The following is a 22330-nucleotide window of genomic DNA, read 5'->3' as shown; positions in this document are numbered from 1 at the left end:
CTATCCATACATTCTTAGTACTTGTCTCTATAAAGGACAATGGGAAGCCAGGGGCATGACACTACATTTGTTTCCCAAAATCAAATTATCCTGGCATCACTGTGGATCATGGACTAAATGCAGCCAAGTGTGGAAACAAGTCTGTTGGAATAATGTAGCTAACAATAGGGAGGTCCTCGATGAACGTGGGAGGTGGCCCACAGAAACAAGTGGATTTGCGAGATCTCCCGGAGGCCGGCCAGGGTACAGGATTAAGGTGTGAAGGAGGGTGAGAATACGAAGGTTTCTGATTGGGCTACTACTGGGGGGACAGTGAGGCCTCACGGTGTTTGCGGTGCCTGTAAAGGTAAACCGTCCACCAGGGGCAGAATTGCCTGTACCAGGACCAGAGAGCCCCACCACCGGGTCCCCAGACAGGGCGCGCGCGGCTCCGGAAGCCGCGCGCGCAGGCGCAGTGCGGCGCGGGCGCCCCCTGGCGGCGGCGTGCAGGGACCGCCCCCAGCCCGGCGCCGCCGCTGCCCGCCTCGGCCCAACATGGCGATGCACAACAAGGCAGCGCCACCGCAGATCCCGGACACCCGGCGGGAGCTGGCGGAGCTCGTGAAGCGGAAGCAGGAACTGGCGGTGAGAGGCTATCACCGGGGGAGCCCGAGTGAGGACCCCGCGCCTGCCCCCGCCTCCAGGCGCCAGCCCCGCCGCGCCAGGCCGTTACTTCGCGGGCGCTGCGCGGCAGCCCGGAGCCGGCGGCCTGAGGCAGGGCTGCGCCTTCGCGGGCCGCCGGCGCCGCGGCTTCCCGGCTGTGAGGGAGCGGGGCCGGGGGCGGGGGCGCGGAGCCGGGGAGGGGGCGGGGGGCGTGGAGGGAGGATGGCGCGGGGCGCTGTGGGCTGGTGTGTGGGAGCCCTGGAGCGGCTAGTGCCCGTGCGCTTTGGCGGGTGGTGAGGGCGGGCGTGTCGGCAGGCTGGAGCAGATTGGTTCGGGCTTGCTGGTGGGTTTGGCACGGCGGGGTAGGAGGCGGCTGTGGGAGGGGGACTCAGTCATCCCGTCTGGCCTTTGGAGGGTGGGGGGACGGGTGTCCTCTGGGAACTAGTAGACCCATTGAATGGGATTTCTGATGGGCAGGGATGCGACGTGTGTGGGAACGCCTGGAAGGTGACGGGCGAGGGGAGCGGACTCGGTCGGGGGAATTAGGAATTGTGAGGTGCACCCAGGGTCCCATGCACCCTGGTGGCTAAGTCCTACCTGTCCCACCCCCGAGTCTTGGCGTGGGCACCCGTGAGGCCCGTTCACCTGAAGCTGTCCTTCCAGGTTTCCATGGCAACTGGCTGTCCAGTGCTGGCGGCCTCTCGGAGGGGAGGGGAGCGAGCTGGCTGGCGCTGGAAGGCTGCTCGCCCTTCCCTCCCGCCAGCAATACCTTGATGCATGGGAGTGGAGTCCGCATGAGCCAGGCTTCTCGCAGCTGGGTTTCCATGAGCCCTCTGTGGTAGATCCAGAATTGTGCATGTGGATGCATTCTTCATGGGACAGGCTCTGCTTCATTCTGTCCTCACAGGGATCCAAGAGGACAATTCTAGACTGTCTTAACCTGCCTGCTCCTCCCCGTATCACCCATCTCTCCACAAGGGTGGTTGAGTGTATTTCTGCTTGAGTTTATAAATCTAATAGCAAGATTTCAGTTTGGTCAGACCCAATTTTGCATTTAAAAGGCATTACCCATTCCCTTGTTTTTCACCTCGCAGGAAACACTGGCAAACTTGGAGAGACAGATCTATGCTTTTGAAGGAAGCTACCTAGAAGACACCCAGATGTATGGCAATATCATTCGTGGCTGGGATAGGTATCTGACCAACCAAAAGTGAGTGTCAGAAACCTGTGGTGTTTGTATTGTGACCTACTAATACTTGTGTTTAAGACTGTGTACATTTTTTGGTAGCAACTTTGTAGGGAGGGGATATAACAAGTGGTAGTGTGGAAAGAGGTTTGGGCTTGAACTTGGATTCTGGTTCAGCCTCACTGAGTAATCCTAAACAAACCCTACATCTGTAGAATAGGGGGAGTCCTGTCTATGGCACAGGGGTGTGTGAGGCTTAAATGAAATACAGCATATAATACCTTACACACAGCATTCTGTTAGTGTTTTCCACATTTTAATCAGTCATGAATTCCACCCTCTAGACATATGTACCAACTGTACCACCATTTATTTAGTAATAGTATTCTCAAAAACTTTCTAAACTTTGAAAAAATTTTAAATATACTAGTATAGAAAAATTGCAAGAGCTCTCCCTGGCCTGTATAGCTCAGTTGGTTGGAGCGTATCAAAAGGTGCCAGGTTTGAGCCCTGGGTACGAGTCCTGGCCAATGTTGCTCAGTAGTTAGAGTGTCAGCCTGCCCACTGAAGAGCTGAGGGTTCAGTTCCTCTTCAAAGGCGCGTACCTGGGTTGCAGGTTCAATCCCCGTCCCAGTCAGGCGCATGCATGAGGCAACCAATCTGTGTGTCTCTCTCACATTGATTTCTCTCTCTCTCTCTCTCTTACCCTTCCTCCCATTCCCTCCCTTCCTTTCTCTTTAAAAAAATCAATGGAAAAAATATCCTTGAGTGAGGATTAACAACAACAACAAGGTGCCTAGTTGATTCCTGATCAGGGCATATATCGAGGTTTCAGGTTCGATCCCCGGTTGGGGGCTTGCAGGAGGCAGCCAATCAGTGATTCTCTCTCATCGTTGTTTCTATCTATCTCTCCCTCTCCCTCTCTGAAATCAATAAAAATAGGTTTAAAAAATATTTTTTAGAAAAAGTTAGAAGCAGATATCATGACACATTATCCCTAAATATGTCAGCAGTTATCTTCCAAAAATAAGAACATTTTTTTCCTAGCCACAATTATGCCAAGAAAATTAGCACTACATTGATAGTATCATCTAATATACAGGGTTTTTTTTTTGTTTTTTTTAAAATATATTTTATTGATTTTCTACAGAGAGGAAGAGAGAGGGATAGAGAGTTAGAAACGTCGATGAGAGAGAAACATCGATCAGCTGCCTCCTGCACACCCCCTGCTGGGGATGTGCCCGCAACCAAGGTACATGCCCTTGACCAGAATCGAACCCTGGGACCCTTGAGTCCGCAGGCCGACGCTCTATCCATTGAGCCAAACCAGTTTCAGCTATACAGTTTTTATTCAAATTTCCCTCATTGTCCTCCACATATTTTGCTGCCTTATTTTGATCCAGTCAGAGTTTTCCATTGCGTTTGGCTATGTCTCTTTAGTCTCTTAATGTAGGAGAGCTTCCCTCCCTTTTTGGTGGGGAAGTTGTTTATGACATTGTCTTGTAGAATGTCCCAATTCTAGATTTTTCTTTTGCCACCTCATGAGAGATCCGTTACACATTTTTTGCAGAAATGTTGCATTAGTGATTTGTGTACCTCTTGTTGTTTACCTCTATTTCATCAGGAGGCACATAATGTCAGATTGTCCTATTATTGGTACTGATAAGTTTGACCATGTGATTTCTCCATTGTAAAGTTTATTTCTTCTCTTTGTAATTAACATGTAAATTTAGAGCTCATACTTTTAGATAGTAGTAATATACTACACCCCCCATTTTTATTCAGTTCATAGGTCGACGCTTAACCACTGAGCCTCGCCAGCCGGCTGTCTTCATTCTCTTTCATCCTTTTTGTCTCTTTCTCTCTTGTATCACTATATACTCATGGATTTTTAAAATAATTACCATTGGGCCCGGCTGGTGTGGCTTAGTGATTGAGTGTTGCCCTATGGACCAGGAGGTCAAGGTTCAATCCCTGGTCAGGGCACATATCCTGGTTGCTGGCTAGATCCCCAGTGGGGGGGCATGCAGGAGGCAGCCTGTCAATGACTCTCTTTCATCATTGATGTGTCTATCTTTCTCTCCCTTCTCTGAAATCAATAAAAATATATTTTTAAAAAAGATAGCAAATATTTATTTAAAAAATTACTGTTGGGATCTAGCCCTGTCACTTTTTTATTACAGAGGTTTATTTTTTAGTATAAATTAATTTATTGAAATATATACAGTAGGATCTCGGGTTACGTCGGAGATCCGTTCCTACGGCTTGACGTAACGCGATTTTCACTGTAAGTCGTAACCCACCTACATAAGCACCTACGTCACTCACATGGAGCACATACACAGCAGTAATGAAGTGAAACAGTAAAAAAAATTAAAAAGAAAGATAACAATTCCTGACCTTTACTTGTGTAAATAAATAATAAAAAACATAAAGCACATATGTACATACGTGGAAATGACGGAACTTTTTTTTATAAGTAAATGGGAGATGGCGATGAAACGACATATGTCGAGTCTGACGTAACCCGAGTACTGCCTGTATTTATTGATTTTAGAGAGAAGAAGGGAGAGAGAGCGAAACATTGATGTGAAAGAGAAACATCAATCAATTGCCTCCTGTATGCACCCAAACTGGAGATTGAACTTGCAACACAGGTGTGTGTTCTGACCAGAAATCGAACCACAACCTGTTGGTGTATGAGGTGATGCTTCAACCAACCGAGCCACCGGCCAGGGCCAGGGCTCCCGTCATTCTTTTTGATGCTGAGTTTATCCCAAACATGGCCCGAAGGAGCCTCCTTAAGCCGATTTCCTTTGTCCTTTTGACATGATCCTGTAGGTTTGAGTGCCTTGTTTCTGTCTGTCACCTTTTCCTTTTCTTGTCCCAGACCATTTTTCTAAGGAATCCTGTTTTTTTTCTTTAAAATTTTAAGATTTAAGTTTACTTAACAGACACTTCATATCACTAGTCTATGCTAGTTGTTTTTAAAATCATTAAAATCTATACTAATAAAAGGGTAATATGCTAATTAGACCGGGTCAACCAGCCATCTTTTGGACATCCGACTTCCTTCCGGGCAAAGCCATGGTGGTGGGGGCCAAGGCAGAGGCAGTTAGAGGTGAGATCAGGCCGGCAGGGGAGGGCAATTGGGGGCTAGATCAGGCCGGCAGGGGAGGGCAGTTGGGGGCTAGATCAGGCCGGCAGGGGAGGGCAGTTGGGGATGAGATCAGGCTGGCAGGGAAGGGCAGTTAGGGGCGATCAGAAAGGCAGAGGGGTTAGGGGCAATCAGGCAGGCAGGCAGAGGCAGTGAGGGGCGATCAGGTAGGCAGGCAGGTGAACAGTTAGGAGCCAGCAGTCCCAGATTGTGAGAGGGATGTCCGACTGCTGGTTTAGAACCTAAGATGGGGCTGAGGAGGGGTTTTAAGGGCAACAGCTGTTGGACATGCCCCAAGGGGTCCCTGATTGGAGAGGGTGCAGGCTGGGCTGAGCCGCCCCCCCCCCCCGCCCCAATGCATGTATTTCATGCACTGGGCCACTAGTATATACATATTAAAATGAAAATGATTATGAGCCAACTGACAGTCTCAGGTACCCCTGTGGAGCACGTTGTTGTCTATCTCCATAGGCATTCAGCATAAAGGTTGTTTTGGTCAATCCAAGTGGGTGGAAGTAATCAAAACAAAGGATCCCTGGCCAGTTTGGCTCAGTGGATAGAGCATCGGCCTGTGTACTGAAGGGTCCTGGGTTCAATTCTGGTTAAGGGCACATGCCTCAGGCGAGTGTGGGAGGCGACCAGTTGGTGTGTCTCTCTCGTATTGATGTTTCTCTCTCTTTGTCTCTCTCCCTCCCTTCCACTCTCTCTAAAAAGAAAAAAAAATCAATGGAAAAATATCCTCGGGTGAGGATTAACAAAAATAAAAAATAAAATAAGAACAAAAACAAAGAAGTTCCTTACATTTTCCCTGGGACATCCTCAGCTTGAGCCATAGACAAAGCTTGGTGCTAATAATGAATCCTTGTGTGTGTTTTAGGAACTCCAATAGCAAAAATGATCGAAGGAACCGGAAGTTTAAGGAAGCTGAGCGGCTCTTCAGTAAATCTTCAGTTACTTCAGCAGCTGTAAGTGAGGTGGGGGGACCTTACGTGGCCCATTATGTAGGAAAACCTCAGTTGCATTTTTGTGAGTTTTCGTTTTCCCTCTGTGAGTGCTCTCCTGAGGTCTGTGATAATTTTTCTTGTAACTAGTGTTTTTTTCTTTCAGGCAGTAAGTGCATTGGCAGGAGTTCAGGACCAGCTCATTGAAAAGAGTAAGTTTATTTTTCTACTTTTTTTTTATTAGTTTATTATAAAAGCTACTATAGTTCCTGTCTTTAACACCTATCCAACGGTGTATCTGAAGACTGCATCTCTTACACTCTTGTGTCTTCTTTCTAGAAGTTAATAACCTCTTATGTATCTTTAATCTTGTCTTTCTTATGAGAAAGAAATGACCATGTCCTTCCTTCCTGCCTCTTGTATCACAGGAAGGTTGATGTTAGCTGCTCAAAGACAGAAAGGTATGTCTTCACTCCTGATAAGTCTTAGGGAATTTTTTATAAGTTTAAAAAAACTCTTACCATGGAAAATTTCAGACATATCTAATAAATCCCCATGTACCCAAATTAATAATTTTTAGGAAATTTGATCTTTCAAGCAGAATGTACCTTTGTGTTCTTAAATATAAAATGGAGCCCAAGTTGGTTTTGTTCAGTGGATAGAGCATTGGCCTGCGGGCTGAAGGGTCCCGGGTTTGATTTTGGTCAAGGGTACATACCTGTTGCAGGCTCTATCCCTGGCCCTGGTTGGGGCACATGGCGGGAGGCAACCAATCCATGTGATATCGATGTTTTTCTCTCTCTCTCCCCCTCCCTTCCACTCTCCTTAAAAATCAATGGAAAAATATCCTGGGGTGAGGATTAACAAAAACAAATAAATAAATAAACAAATAAATAAATAAATAAAATGGAGAATAGATAGAGCAATTGTGGCATTCCCTGTAATGAGCCATATAGTGCAATTCTGTTCTAATTTCTAGTGATGGCATATATAGCTGTACATTTATCTTTCTGAGTCAGACTCTGTGTAGCTGTATTGCATGTTCTCCCTGTGCACTGCCTCACTTTGAAATACAACCTGCTTTTTGTATCATAGCTGTGACATATCTTGTGGGATCCAGTTCTTTTGTTTGCAGTGGGACAGTGGTTTGAGGAGAAGAGATTTTGGTGGTGTGGGACTTAGAACTACTCAGCGACTTCAATTTTATCTCTGTGTACAGATTTCTAAATTTTTAGTTCTATCCTTAACCCCTTTAGTGATACATTTCTAGAAAGTTCTAGAAAATGTCTTCTGTACATTTCCATTCAGATATTCAAACGCAAACATTTTGTCTAAAACTGAGCCATTCTATTTCCTTCAAAATGTGTCTGCCCAATTTTTGTTATAGTATTTCTGTTCTTCATCATTCAAAACTTTGTAGGCATCTTTACTGATTTTTGCCAACCTAATCAATTGTGCCAATTTTTTTCTTTTGCTATGACTGTCAGGTAAATCTTGTATCTTTCCTTTTTTAAAAAAATATATTTTTATTACTTTCAGAGGGGAAGAGAGAGGGAGAGATAGAAACATCAGTGATGAGAGAATCATTGATCGGCTTCCTCCTGCACTCCCTCCACTTGGGGATTCAGCCTACAACCCTGGCATATGCCCTGACCAGGAATCGAACCGTCATCTCCTGATTCATAAGTCATGGTTCAATTCCCAGTCAGGGCATATGCCAGTGAGCCACGCAGGCCCAGTAAATCTTGTTTCTTTTCAATTAATGCCACTTGTAGAATGTAGAGCCATTTCACCTACTTTGTAGAGTAATAAGGCTGGTTAAGGAACTTTCTGAATCTCACTCAGTCAGATGGAATGATGTCTGACTCCTCAGTTTTCATAAGAGCCTCTTACCCTGCCCCTTGCTTAGTAGATAGTTTAGTATGTGCTCTGTTACCTAATTACTCATACAGAGCACCTACACCTCGGTACTAGTCAGGAAAAGACTCTTAAAGCCATTCCTTTCGGAAGCTTACCTGAGAAAGTGCTTATGTATGAAAGATTTTCTGAAGCATATGCAGACCATCCATTACCCTAAAATCTTCCTCCTAGATTGAGCCTCCATATTGGTATTCCTTGGTCTACCCTAAGAAGTTGCATTTGGTCTTGTGAAATGTGTCTCTATTTATTGTAAGAGGATGTGGCAAATGCTGTTTATTATTATTCTAATTATCATTTCTTTAGAAATAGTTGTTATCATTCCTTTAGAAATAGGGCCTAGTTGTTTTTTACTGAAAATCCTGTAATTGTTTCCCTCTTTGTATGGGTGCTAAAATGCTTAAAGCCAAATTTGTGGTGTCCCTCTAGAAAGCAGATAGGAATTTATAGCATGCATTTGGGGACTGAATCTTATTTCTTCATCCAGCTTACTTTCCTCTTCTGTTCTTCTTTGCCTTATCTCATTTTAAATTTATTTTATTGGATTACATTATATGAATCTTGGCAAGCTGCCTAGGTTTTTTTTTTTTTTTAATAAAGCAGAGAATTACACAAATGCTGGAGTTCATTAATTCAAATGGTTGGAGCCCTTTTAAAGTAATTCTATTGCATTTTATCTCACCACCTCCACCATTACCACCACTTCCCACTGCTATTTATAAGATTTTATTTTTGTCTTGATTTTCTATAGTTAACTGCACTGTGTCTAAGTATGAATTTTTTCCATTTATCTGGCTTGGGTTTCACTGGACTTGTTGAAACTGTGTTTGGTATTTTTATCAGTTCTAGAAAATTCCCAGCTGTTATCTTTTCAGGTATTCTATTTGTTTCATGCTTTCTCTCTTCTCCTTCTGTACTGTGGTTAAATGTATGTTAACCCTTGTCGTTTTAACCTTTATGTCTTTTATTATCTCTTCTGCACCTTATATCTTTTTGTCTCTGTGCTGCATTATGAGTAATTTTTTTCTGATCTACCCATTTCTTTTGTTTCCACTTTTTAAAATTTATATTAGTACATATATCTCCTTTTTTTTCCCCATTGACCTCCCCCCAGCCTCCCCTACCCCCTGTCGCATGCCCTCATCCCACTCCTGATCTACCCATTTCTAATTCTCTTTTCAATTAAATCTGATTTGCTGTTTCCTTGATTTTAAATCTTATTACAATTTTATTTCTATAAATTCTACTTAATTATTTTAAAAATCTGGTATGTCATTTTCCAATAGCTTTCTTTGCAGTTATTTTCAAACGTGTCTTTTATGCTTAAGTGTAGTAAGTGTAGTTATTTTATAGTCTGTATTTAACTTCAATTTCTGAAATCCTTAATGACCTATTTGTGTTTATTTCCACTAGTCATTACCCATGGAATCTAATTTCTCTGTGTGCTTGGTTATCTTTGTGTACTGCTCATTATTATTAAAAGTATTCATAGCCATAGCCGGTTTGGCTCAGTGGACAGAGCATTGGCCTGCAGACGGAAGGGTGCCTATTTCGATTCCGGTCAAGGGCATGTACCTTGGTTGCAGGCTCCTCTCCAGTCCGGGCACTGGTTGTGGCACGTGCAGGAGGCAACCAATTGATGTGTTTCTCTCACATCGATATTTCTTTCTGTCTTTTCCTCTCTTCCACTCTCTATAAAAATCAATGGAAAAATATCTTCGGGTGAGGATTTAAAAAAAAAAATGTATTTATAGACCCTGGTCAGTGTTGCTTAGTTGGTTGGGCATCATCCCAGGTACCAGAGGTCTCAGGTTCAATTTCTGGTCAGGGCACAGTCCAGGTTTCAGGCTCGATCCCCGGTGGGGGGGTGTGCAGGAGGCAGTCTATCAATGTTTCTTCCTCATCAATGTTTCTGTCTCTCTCCCTCTCCCTTCCTCTCTCTCTAAAATCAATAAAAACATATTTTAAAACAAAGTATTCATAGAATAATTTGAAGGCAAGGATAAAGGTGCTGTCTTCCAGAGAAGACTTAATGTTTGCTTCTGTTAGGTGCTCAAACCTCTTTAGACCAAGTTCAAGGCTTGAGTGTGCCTAAGTGACCCAAGTGATTCAAACTAAGCTTTAATTCCATGAGAGGAAGGAATGGTCTGTGTTGCCTCTATATATTTTCCTTTGTAGAAAATCTCTCCAATATCTCAGAATTTCTATATAACAAACCTTGTGGAACAATGTCTCTGTTTTTGATCTTTAGTGGCAATGAAGTGAACATTTTTTTTAGATTTCTAATTTGCATATATCCTTAGATCTCAAAGATTTTAGAGTTTTACACTTTTAAAAAAATATATTTTTTATTGATTTCAGAGAAGAAGGGAGAGAGATAGAAACATCAATGATGAGAGAGAATCATGGATCGGCTGCCTCCTGCACACCCACAGTGGGGATCGAGCCCGAAACCCGGGCATGTCCCCTAACCAGGAATCAAACCGTGACCTCTTGGTTCATAGGTCGGTGCTCAGCCACTGAGCTACGCTGGCCAGGCAAGTTTTAGACCTTTGGCATTTTATTTTCAAACCATTTTGAAAAATTTCCTCAGAAATGCATTGCTTTCTGCTTCCTTTGGCTTAGGATGTGCTCAAACTAGAATAATAAAGTGGGTTAGCATCATTCCTAAAGGGGAATTTTATGCAGATTAGTGAACCATGGTACATATATTTTTAAAAGAATAAGAGGAAAACAAAACAGGTAGGTTGTATCCAGTTTCCTTTAAAGGATATGCATAGCCCTAGCCTGTTTGGCTTGGTGGATAGAGCATCAGCCTGGGGACTGGAGGGTCTTAGATTCGGTTTCGATCAAGGGCACGTACCTCAGTTGCAGGCTAGACCCCCAGCCCTGATCAGGGCGTGTGTGGGAGGCAACCAATCGATGTGTCTCTCTTGATCTTTCTCCCTCCACTCCACTCTTTCTAAAAATCAATGGAAAAATATCCTTAGGTGAGGATTAACGAAAATAAAAGTAATACAAGTAAAATAAAATACTTAATTAAAAAAGTAAAAATAAAGGATCAGCACAGTCTCTACTGTTTTTTATTGGACTCCTCTGGAGCTTTCATCCAGCCAGATCTCTCCTCAGCATTGACTTTGCCCTGTGGGTAAGTGTACGCCTGCATGAAGCTTTGTTCTTGGTCCCTTCCTTTCCTCCTCTGTTTGTGCTGCTCAGAAGTTACTACCTTGACGCTGTTTAATAGCTGTTCCTTTCTTTTAATAAGTAGAGTGTCTCATTTGTAGATTTATTAAACTTAATCAAAATCTGATGTTCTGTGCTCTAAAAAGGAGTTGCTCACTTTTATGTGAGTGAGAAACAAACTTGCTGGTCTTTCTGTGGTGGCAGCACCATGCGGTTGGCTGACTCACTGCTGCACTTGGAGATGTTGTCACCCAGCCCTTTTGTCATCACTCCTCTTCTGCTTCCCTGAGCCGAGGAAGAAAATTATTCTCACTTTGTGTTTTATTTATTTATTTATTTTTATCCTCACCAAGGAGTGAGGATATTTTTTCCATTGATATTTAGAGAGAGTGGAAGGGAGGGGGGATGGAGGGAGGTAAGGAAGGAAAAAGAGAGAGAGAAACATCAATATGAGAGAGACACATCGATTGGTTGCCTCCTGCACCCACCCTGACTCAGGGTAGGGGTCGAACCTGCTAACCAGATACGGGCCTTTGATCACATCAAGGTAGGGAATTGAACCCGAAATCTTCGTTGTGCAGGCTGATGCTCTAACCACTGAACCATGCTGGTCAGAGCTCACTTTAATGGTGTTTAGTTCCCTGGTTCCAGATCCTCTTATAAACTACTTATAGCCTAATAACCCTAAAACAGGGATTTATACAGAACTTCATAAATATTCATTGTTGGATGTCACTTCTCTGTTCAGAGATTCTTTTTAAAAAGAATATATTTTTGATTGTTGATAGTATTACAGATATCTCCCATTTCCCCTCCTTTACCCCTCACCTCCAGCCCTTCCCCTCCCCCCAGGTCTTCACCACCCTATTGCATGCTTGTAGATCTCACAGATACTGAGATTGAACACTTACTGTGTTCTAGTCACCAAGTAAACACTGTACTTGCATTATCTCATTTAATCTTTAAAACTACTTGAAAATAGGGAACGTTGTGGTAGCTCAATGTCTACCCCAATGCCTTGTCCATAAGAGATACTGAACACATGAAAGAAAGAATTCTTACTTTACAAATGGGGAAACGGGCTTAGAAAGGTTAAACTACAAGCCAGTTCTCTTAACCAGCACCTTCCCGAAATGAAATCCTTTACATGAGTCCTCTTAACCTGCCACTCCATTTTACCTCTCATTTCCCAAGCTCTCTGTTCAAATGATGTTGTTTGATTCATTTGTCCCAAATATACCTTGTGTTTTCTCACCTCTACACTTTTGCTTGTGCTATTTATTTATTTTTGTCCTTACTTTGGCTTTTCCTTTTTCAAGGTCCAATTAAAGTCTACCCCTTCAATGAAGCTTTTCCTGAGGAATTCACTCTTTCTTCTCTGACTGATGATACTTAATATCCATATCAGGACTTTGGAGCATGGGTTACCTCCTGGCATGTTACCTTTTTCGTTCCTAGGGCTTTGATTTACACTGTTTTGTATGCACTTGTGTGCTTACCTTATAGAATATGACCAACTCATCCATTTACTCTCAGTACTCCCAGAGCATCTGGCCCGCAATGAATAAGTGTTCGTTTTGCTCATCAGTGTCTTTTAATTGAATTGCCCGTCAAACTTAGAAGGGCCAGGTTGGTCATTATACCCTTGTTGAAAATCAGTTGGTGTTAAGGGTTTGTATCTGGCCTCTGAATTCTCTTCCCTGGTTTCTGTATGTCTGTTCTTATGCCAATACCACATACTTTTGGTTACTCTAGTTTTATGGGTAAGTTTTGCGTTCTTTTGCTAAGTTTTCTGTGAAATCTTTTTTTCTGAACTGTGGAAGGGCCAGATCAATTCACTTTTTCTAGCTTTGTAGTTCTAGAGCTCCCTCTTCTGGTTGCTTTCATGAAGTGATCAAAAAATAGTATTGCATGATTTCTGAGATGTGGTTCTGTTTCTCTTTTGCCTTTTGGGAACCATCTCTTTCTTTTACTTCTTGTGTCCATGTGCTACTCAATTTAAAGTCTCTTCCCAGCAGTTTATAATACAAAGACATCAGAAGTGAGCAAAGTGAAAATCTTCGCCCATCCTTTTCTATTAAGAGTTTCAAGAAATTCCTTTCAGAAAAAAAGTATACATTTACCAAAATATATGTAATATTTTATATAAATTATTATTTATCTTGCATAATATATTTAAGGGATGTTGTAAAATTGGGAATATGTGTCAGCTGAAGAGTGTTATTGCTATTTTTAAAAATAATACTCAATATTTCTCAGAGTGATTTAGGTAGTAAGACTTTTCTCATGGGCCTCTTTTCTTGACAGAAAGACAGGATTCCTGGATGGTTTGGGGAAAGGAATCAGGGCTGGCTATAGGAAGTTTTTCCAAGGTCACTGTCACCTTCTTGCATCATTCTTAATCCCGTTAATATATTCTGTGTTTATAGAACCTTTATGCAGTGAGGCTGTCCTGCCTGTGTGTCCCCATCTCCCAGCTCTCCTTAGATCTGCCTCTGGTTACACTACTTCTGATTACATGTCAGGAACGCTGGTCACTTCGAAGCTTTGATTGTATGTATCTTCTTGTTAGTTAGATGGTATGATCAATGAGTATAGGAATGTAGTCTTTTTTATATATTCGTTCCGGACTGACGGACAGATTGCCCGAGTACTGATGGTGCTTCTGGGGATTTGTGTTTCTTCCCTCAAGGGGAGCCAGGAAGTGGGACGGAAAGCGATACTTCTCCAGACTTCCACAATCAGGAAAACGAGCCCACCCCGGAGGACCCTGAGGATCTGGACGGATCTGTGCAGGGAGTGAAACCCCAGAAGGCTGCTTCCTCTTCCTCAGGGAGCCATCACAGCAGCCACAAAAAACGAAAGAATAAAAACCGGCACAGGTCAGTGGCAGGGACCACCTCCCTCCCCACCAACCCCCACCCGCCCTCAGCTTCCATGACCATTGCTATGAAGGGATTTTACTAGAATGAAAAGTCTTCAGGATTGGTTTAGTTCTTCTGTGCTCTTGGGAAGAATTTCCGTTGGTACAAATGAAACAATAATTTTTCTCTTTCTAGGGGAGTAATTAGTGGGCTTGAGCCTAACCATGCGGGAGGACAGCATTCTCACCATTTCTAATGTAGAAGAATTTTGTTCCATAAAAAATTTGTTTAATATAATGAATTTGGAATCCTTTTAGAAGTGGAAAAAGGGAAATAGAAACAGAGTCTGTGTAATAGTATTTGGAAAATACCGCTAGTCCATGTTGGGCAGCTGCAAAGTGGGATAAAGTCCTTTGTTCTTAATCCCAATCCCTGCCTACTCTTGTTTCCTGGTGAATGGAGAGAACCGATCTGATGTGTCTTTTTTTCTTTTTAAATATGAGTTTTTTTTATTGCATGTGATTCTCTGTTTTTATGTACCTCTGCAATACGCTGATTCCAGATATCAGAGGAAGAGTATAAAGTCTGTAAGATATGAGAGTGCCTCCCAGGTAACGTTTGTCCACTGTGTTTTTTTTGCAGTGCACAATGAGATAGGAATGGCATCAGTGGACAGAGAGGTCAGGTATCTCCAGAGAGGATTTAGTATTCACTCTGTGTGGGGTTTGTATGATAATACGGGCCTGTTAACTCAGATAATTGGAAATTATACAGCTGCATTCAGAGAGGTTATAGTTTCTAGAGTGAGGAATCTTGCCCTAGCCTCAAGACCTTCTCTGGGAGGCATGGAAGCCAGTGCTTTATAGGCTGGCTTTTGTCCCGCTTCTCTTGGGAGCCTGCATGCTGAGGAGATGAAAGGAGGCATGCAAGGGATGGATGGGGTTCCCTGTCCTCCAGTTTGCTTCTGGGATGGATTGTTTTACAAACCTATAGGATTTTCCTTCATGCACCCAGGCATTACATTGTTAGCTCTGTGGATGTGGCACACAGGGATAATATAAAATTAACTCTAACTGGTTTAAGCTCCTTGGAATCTTCATTCTTTTAAGAGTTTTTATTGTTGATGGTGGTGTGGTTTTTAGACTGCAGAAAAAGTATTTCCTCCAAATAGAGACTAAGGACTGCTAGCTTAGCATTTTCCTGCAAACCACAGATCGCCATGCCAATCTCATAAGTGCAGAAAGAAATAGCAAAAATTACATATCTTTTCATTTTTTGTAAGGCTGTGTGTTTGATCACTGTGATAGGACTCATCCTAGCTTATCACAAATAGTAGCAGAGAACCATATTCTTAAAAATATTTTTAAATTGTCAAGAAAATTAAATGTTATGCTCTCTGTTGCTTTTACTAAAATTTACTCCAGTGTCATTTTAAAGAAATGATGCTTTTCCAGTTTCAGTGTCTAGAGTAGGGGGGAAATTCCATGAAGGTTTGTTACTGATACCAATAGACATTCTCTAGATAGCTATTGTTTATTTCAGGTAATACTTCATTTCCTTCAGTGACATGATCAGCTGGTGATAAAGTGGAATTAGAACTTGAATCTAACTTTCTTCTTGAAGGTTTGTAGTAGATTTCCATAGAGACTATACTTCTTTCTACCCCTTTTTCCTGGCCTTAGAAGCTAACTCCTTCCAGAAAAATAACTAGGATTTATAAAGATCTTTGATGTTAGTTATTGTTCACAAATGGTGCTTTCTGTTTGGAAAGCAGGATCCTTTGACCATTTTCCTGGTTTAATCTGGCTGGGCTTCTCCATTGGACTTAGATACTCGCCTGCCCCAAGGGAGCAGAGTGGAGCTATTTACCTTCTTTCTCGGGAAAACAGATTGAGTGTGCCTGACTAGCAGCTCAGTGGCCAGTGAAGGTTCTCAGGTTCCGCCGTCTTTAGTCAGGAAACGTGTGGCCCAAACCCTCGCCTCTGACTAAAGTCTTTCTTAGTGGGTCTGACAGAGTGGGGTGGCGGGATGGAGCACTTAGTACATATTTGTACTTGTTTCTTCTCCAACCTGCCACACATGTATTCAGATAAAGTCAATAGTAAATTATTTCAACAAATGTCTGAGTACCTACTATGTGCTAGGTACTGTGTAGCGGTGAGTGAAGCAAAGTGGAAATAAATAAGTTACTTTAGCAAAAAGGAATAACTTTTGAATTTGTTCTCTTCAGGAATATGAAAATTTATCAAATAATATTTAATATTCATAAATTATCTGAATGATAAGTTTCAGTATCTTTAAAGATAACAGTTGAAATAATAACTTACAGCTGCTCTTTTAGGTATTTATTACTATACCCCTGGAATTCCTCTAGATTTGTGAAGTTTTCATTAAGTAGGTACAGTCTACTTTGTGAATAAGATTAAATGAGGCTGGAAGAAAAATTTTTAATAGTTCCTGGTTTGTACACCACTGTATACTCTTTCCCAATGTCTTGAGTGAAACTGTTGCATAAGGGATATTGACGTTAAGCATTCTTCCAGCTTCTCTCTTGCAAACATTGGTTAGGAGGAAAAGATAGCCATTTTGCATATTGTTTTACCACCTATCTATAGTCTGAAAGGTTGGAGCCAGCAGGGTTGGTGTCCTACTCTGGGTTATGTTTGCTTTGGAGGTCTGCCCACACCATGGTTATCAGTGATGGCTCCGAATTACTTTCTCTTCATACTACTCCCATCCGGATCCCTGAGGCTTGGGTGCTTGTGGGTGTCAACTTTTCTTTGTTTTCATAGGGGTGCTGCAGACTTTGGTGTCCCATAACTGCAGCCCTGACATAAACAGTTAACTGCCATCACCAATGCAGGCTCTGCCGTTTCTGGAACAAGACTCACCTGTCACTGAAGTTCCTTCATTCGACCCTGGGCTTCTAAAATGAATGCTGTAGACAAGGAGTGCCATGTTCCCTGGACATGCTTAGAACATATAACTTGTTTAGAACATAAAACTTGAGTTAAAAGTTGCAGAATGTTTTCTTTTAAAAAATGTATGATGTTTTTTATCTTTTGTTTTAGTGCAAGTATATTTTGCTGAGTTGTTAGTACTGTCTTCAAAGCACCTTTCATATGACTAAACCCTTCTTTTTCTATTTCTTCTAATGTCCTAATTATACTTGTCATTACAATTAAATATTTTCCGATTCTAACTCTGAATCTGGCAGCTAATAGAAGGCCTGCAGGTGTCTAGTTTTCTAATGAAATAACTTCCTTTCATAGTCTGCTCTCCCGATATGAAAACCATTGAGGGAAGGGAATCTCCCAACCACAAAATCTTTGGTGCTTTCATGTTTGAAACTTTATGGCTTAAGATTCTTAAAGCTGATTTTGTTTCTATAAATCTTGCTAGGGTGGCTAATCAACTAATTTATTCAATTAGTATATTAATTTCTATTGCTTTCTTCCTTTCAAATGCTGCCCCTCAGCCCGTCTGGCATGTTTGATTATGACTTTGAGTAAGTTTGATTTGAATTAGTATTTGTGCTGTGTTGTTTAGTGTGTAGAGACCAATATGCCTTTTTGAGACCTTTCTAACCCATAGTTTATCTGTTTAATTGTAGGTATGTATATTAGGTTAGGCTGGGAAGTTTTTTTTAAAAACAGAAAAACGTGATGGAGGTAACATTTTATTTAATAACTTCAGCAAAATTAAGTAAACTTCACTTTTATGCATTTTAATTGCTTTTAAAATAGATAACTTTCACTTTAATTCATATTTAAATTGATTTTCTGGCTTTGCTTCATAAGGAGATTAATAGTTTAAGATCTTGATATTTTGCTTTGGAAAGATTTAAAAATTGAAATTTGTTTAATTTCTTTTGTGTTTCATGTCTGGAAATACAAGCTCCTAGTCTCTTTCCTATTCTTAATCACATGTGTCTCATTGATTATCAGTGATATAGTTACAGAGCTAACACAGTAACATAGAGCATGCCCTCTTAATTCAGTCTCTTTAACGTGTAATTTTGTAATAATTTTTAAGAATTATATGGCTTTCATAACTGCTGTATATTTCTTTTTGAGTCATCTAAGTTTGCCTCGTGGCAGGAATATCTGCTCATGTTTTTAAATACTTGCTTAATAATATCTGGATAAACAACTAAATATGACATAGTCTAATGAAGAATGTGGATTTTACTTAACCAAATAGTCTTTGTTATAGCTTGTGCCCTATGCAGTAGCTGATCCTTGGACTCTTTTTCTGTAAATTGAAATGCAAATATCTTATCTTTCTCATACAGGATTGATCTGAAGTTAAACAAAAAACCACGAGCTGTAAGTATCAGTCAGGCCATTTCAGAGAGGCTGGTAATGTTGTTGATGATTAGGAAAATGATTAGAAAAATGTCCTCAGAGCTTGAGTGTCACAACCTGGGGTCACAACTGTAATTTAAAAATCTGGGGTGTCCATGTATATATACTCTTCAACTTTTAGGTGTTAACTTACTTTAAAAAATATATATATTTTATTGATTTTTTACAGAGAGGAAGGGAGAGGGATAGAGAGCCAGAAACATCGGGTGAGAGAGAAACATCTATCAGCTGCCTCCTACACACCCGCCACTGGGGATGTGCCCGCAACCAAGGTACATGCCCTTGACTGGAATCGAACCTGGGACCCTTCAGTCCATAGGCCAACGCTCTATCAAGTGAGCCAAACTGGTCAGGGCAACTTAATTTTTTTATATTGGAGAGAGAAAGGAGTTGCACATTTTTACTGAATGATTAAATAATAAATTGTTAATATTAGCTTTTTTTTTCTGACTGGTGAGCTCAGGATGTCTAATAATTAGGACACAATTGGTTTTTCAGTCCCTTTGTGGATTCAGAAGACAGGTCATTTTCAGGGGTGAAATATTATTGTACATTACATTTGAAATAGAATCTTTGGCTGCAGAACAATAGCCTAGCAGAGTTGTTTAGGCGATTTTTTTTCTTTTAGGGTCAAACCAATGTTCTGCTGAGAATAAATTGGGACTTTGTTTTTCCTCTCTTTAGGACTATTAGAAGACTCATTAGTGCAGAAGCTTCCAGGCTGTAGAGCCCTGCTTCCCTCCTCCGGCCTCACAAAGATAAACATCCCTTGCCTGAGTGTGTGGCCATCCACCTCTGCTTTCCCAGACCCGGTGCCTGTGACTCTGAGTCGCTTGTTCTGAAATGTGGTGACAAGTCATTTCTGTAAGGCCACGTTGGATCATTTACTTTGTGTCATTCTTAGTAACAGAACTGCAGGAAAACCAAGACCTGGTTATAATCTCAGCAAGTTGCTAACTGAATCTCTCCCTTCTTGGAACGAGTATCTCCCCGCAACCTGGCCGGCACCAGCTTCATCTGTGAGACCCACTGAGAAATGGCCTCTGCTTTTATTTTATGCTGAGAGTAGAGCACTGATCACATTTCATAGGGAGGCTGTAAATACCTGTCATTTTCTTATTTTGTTTGTGTTTCATGATTTTTCTATTGTTGTTTTTACCATCTTATTTCTTTGGGGGCTTTTTGTAATGACTTTGTACAGCTCATACCTTCCGGCGGACATACCTAATAATCTGTTTCACGGAGCTGCCAATGTTCTTAAACTGAAAGTGACCTGGTTTACCATAAACAAAATGGGGAACTTGGCTCTTTGGTTTTTCACAGGGGAAAGTTAAAGAGTGTTTATTTAATAATTACTTACCTCAACTCTTTCTGAGTTGGGAGTAGTTTCATGTTCAAGGAATAGGAAAAGCTTAAAAACGTAAGTTTAAATCAGTCCTTTTAAAATATTTTTATTCTTTTTATATAAATAAAAATTCACAGGATTTGACTTCTCATGTTTTACTTTTAAACCTGAGATTTTTTTCACTTATTTATTCATATCATGCCTTATGGAAATTTCTTTTTCCATCTTTTCTCTCTTTGCTGGTATTTGCCTGATTAAATAGTGCTTGAAAAATCACTAAGGCTTATGGAAAGGCTCAAAATTGTACTCAAAGCTGATAACCACACAGTTCTTGAGCAGAGTGAGAGAGAGGATCAACGAGAGCCAGTATCGCCCAACAGGTCCCCCTTCTCGGGGGGTTATGAGCCCAGGAACTTGCTGATCATTGTTACTGATCGTTGTTGCCTGTGGAGCAGTTGTGATCTACCTTGGCTGCACATTGGAATCACCTGGGAAGCTTAGAAAACTACTCATGTCTGGGTCCCACCCCAGAGGTTCTGGGCGAGGGTACAGTCTGGTATGGGGATCTCTTTTTCCGAGAGTCCCTGGGTTCTGATAGGAAGCCAGGTTAAGAACCACTGCGTTAGGAGATGGGATGATTCGACTTAAATCCTGTGTTGTGAATCAGTCTAAGGAATAAGACTTGGGGCCTCCCCTTCCCTTGGACTGTATTTAGTCCTAGTCCTTTACTTATGCCTATATCTTTGTTAGAAAAAATATGTTCCATTCGTGATATTATTGGTAGAACTGAATGTGGGTGATGTCGATTATCAGAACAATTCTACTTTGTCAGATGTACAAAAGCTTTCACTCTTGTTCTCAATAAACCTTTCTTTCCTTTTTTTTTTTTTTTTTTTGACCCTGTGGCTATTTAGATGTCTTTGGCTATGTCTTTGGTAGCAGAACTCTAATGTCAGGGTATTTAAGGAAATAGTTTCTTATATGTAGATTGTTCCTTTAAAAAAAAGAAAGAAAAACTAAAAACAGTGGAAACCAGTATCCTTGTCAGTTTGTCTCCTTTCCAGGAGGGCGGGGAAGGGGACCTACAGTTTCCTTAACTCTGAGGAACGCACCTGGCAAACCTGGAAACGTTTCTCAGTTTGACATTTGCTGGAGATGTACTAGGACTGCTCTTCGAAAGGTATGTTATTGCAAAGCATATCTGTGTACACATGAACATACCCGTGTGTATACATGATCATAGAATCAGGCTGCTTTCTCTGGGAGGTTTAATCATTGATTCGGGGAACCTCCCAGTTCTGTAAGTTGGCCAGGCATACTGGAGCTTTTCAAGTCCTGAAAGGTTGATCCCTTACATTGGGGTGGTTTAGAAAAAGGCACCAAAGGATACTGTCTGCCATGCTTATCATACTTGTAACCTGGATTATAAACAGTTTGCTTGACTTTAAAAGAAGATAAGGTAATGACTGATAAGTCTTGCTCAAAAGTACTAGCACGGAGGGACGCATTTATGTAGGTGGCCGATGCCTTCCTAGAACCTGTTAAAGCTGGATGGGGGTAGTCTGCCGGGTGGCCCCCTGAACAGTGACCGCCAGGACCACTGGGAAGGGGCTTCCTTCTGGGCCTGCCTTCCGGTTAGCTGGGTTTGGAATAGGACTTTGCTTCAGGTTTTAGGGACAGAGAATGAATTGGTCCAAAGAACTAGAGCCAAATCCGAAGATGATTCCCAGAATATGTTCTCCCTTCTTCCTCTCGTGCACTTCACGGAAACAAGAAGGGAATTGGAGGGCTGAGGGCAGTCATGCTGGCTGATTCCTGCCATCTGGGTAAACTTGATTTTCTCTTCTTTAGCCTTCTCATCTCTAAGATGGGGATAGGTTGTCCTTTGCTCCTTTTGGTAGTTAGACATTTAAAAAAATATATATATATTTTATTGAATTTTTTACAGAGAGGAAGGGAGAGGGATAGAGAGTTAGAAACATCGATGAGAGAGAAACATCGATCAGCTGCCTCCTGCACACCTCCTACTGGGGATGTGCCTGCAACCCAGGTACATGCCCTTGACCAGAATCAAACCTTGGACCTTTCAGTCCGAAGGCCGACGCTCTATCCACTGAGCCAAACCGGTTAGGGCAGTAGTTAGACGTTTTAAAGTCCAGGCGTTTTGTAGTTACATTTTATGTCTTATCCTGTGAGGTGGCATCTGTACGAAGCTTCCTGGGGAGTCTCAAGGATCCTCTTCCAGAGGCTGAGGAAATACTAGTCGTCTATTCAAACTCAAAACCAAACACTCTTCCCCTACAAGTTGTCCACAGCAACTCTGTAGGAACAACCCATAAAGGAAAAGATTAGTAGCTGTGTGGGGCCAGGGGAGAGGCTGAAGAGAGGCATGAATCTGGACAGGGCCAGTGTGGGTTCAGAGAGCACGGACTTGGAAAGCTGTCCACATAGCTTGGGGGTCTTCAGGGTGCTTTAAGAACTTACCAAAAAGTAGGTTAACCGTTCTCCCCACAACTGAGTTCATGCTGTTTGCTTAAGAAAAAAGGTAATGACTGATAAGTCTTAGTTCTATACCCCAAGGGGGCTTTATGATGTTTAATTTGAATAAGTAATCCCTTGCTTTGAAAGAGAAGGAAGCAGGCATAGGAATTAGTTCCAACTCCAAGCTGGGGCCTTTGGGTGCGGGGTGAAAGACTGTTCTTGGCTCCTTGACTCATGCAATGAATAA

General features: G+C 41.8%; 1 protein-coding gene across 8 annotated transcripts; it reads left to right on the top strand.

Annotated features, from left to right (window-relative positions):
• The first annotated feature begins 494 nt into the window (after positions 1-494).
• MEAF6 (MYST/Esa1 associated factor 6) lies at positions 495-20638 on the top strand. 8 transcript variants are annotated; one of them, XR_008557109.1, is made up of 10 exons: positions 495-624; positions 1737-1852; positions 5863-5950; positions 6093-6138; positions 6355-6387; positions 13719-13908; positions 17369-17398; positions 17504-17561; positions 18185-18218; positions 18942-20638. XR_008557109.1 is itself a non-coding variant. In XM_028160028.2 (9 exons), exons 1-9 carry the CDS (start codon positions 535-537, stop codon positions 18948-18950), a joined length of 636 nt encoding a protein of 211 aa, XP_028015829.1. In that variant the 5' UTR covers positions 495-534; the 3' UTR covers positions 18951-20638. The 8 variants fall into 8 exon arrangements, 5 of the variants coding, with proteins under 5 accessions (XP_028015829.1, XP_008149361.1, XP_054577468.1 ...); XR_003621176.2 differs by lacking the exon at positions 17369-17398; XR_008557110.1 differs by lacking the exons at positions 17369-17398; positions 17504-17561 and adding an exon at positions 15433-15513.
• Positions 20639-22330: the final 1692 nt, after the last annotated feature.

The sequence above is a fragment of the Eptesicus fuscus genome, chromosome 9 (assembly GCF_027574615.1).
Source record: "Eptesicus fuscus isolate TK198812 chromosome 9, DD_ASM_mEF_20220401, whole genome shotgun sequence".
NCBI classification, from domain to species: Eukaryota; Metazoa; Chordata; class Mammalia; order Chiroptera; family Vespertilionidae; genus Eptesicus; species Eptesicus fuscus.
Note: the sequence above shows the minus strand (reverse complement) of the source record. Positions and strands in the feature narration are given on the sequence as shown.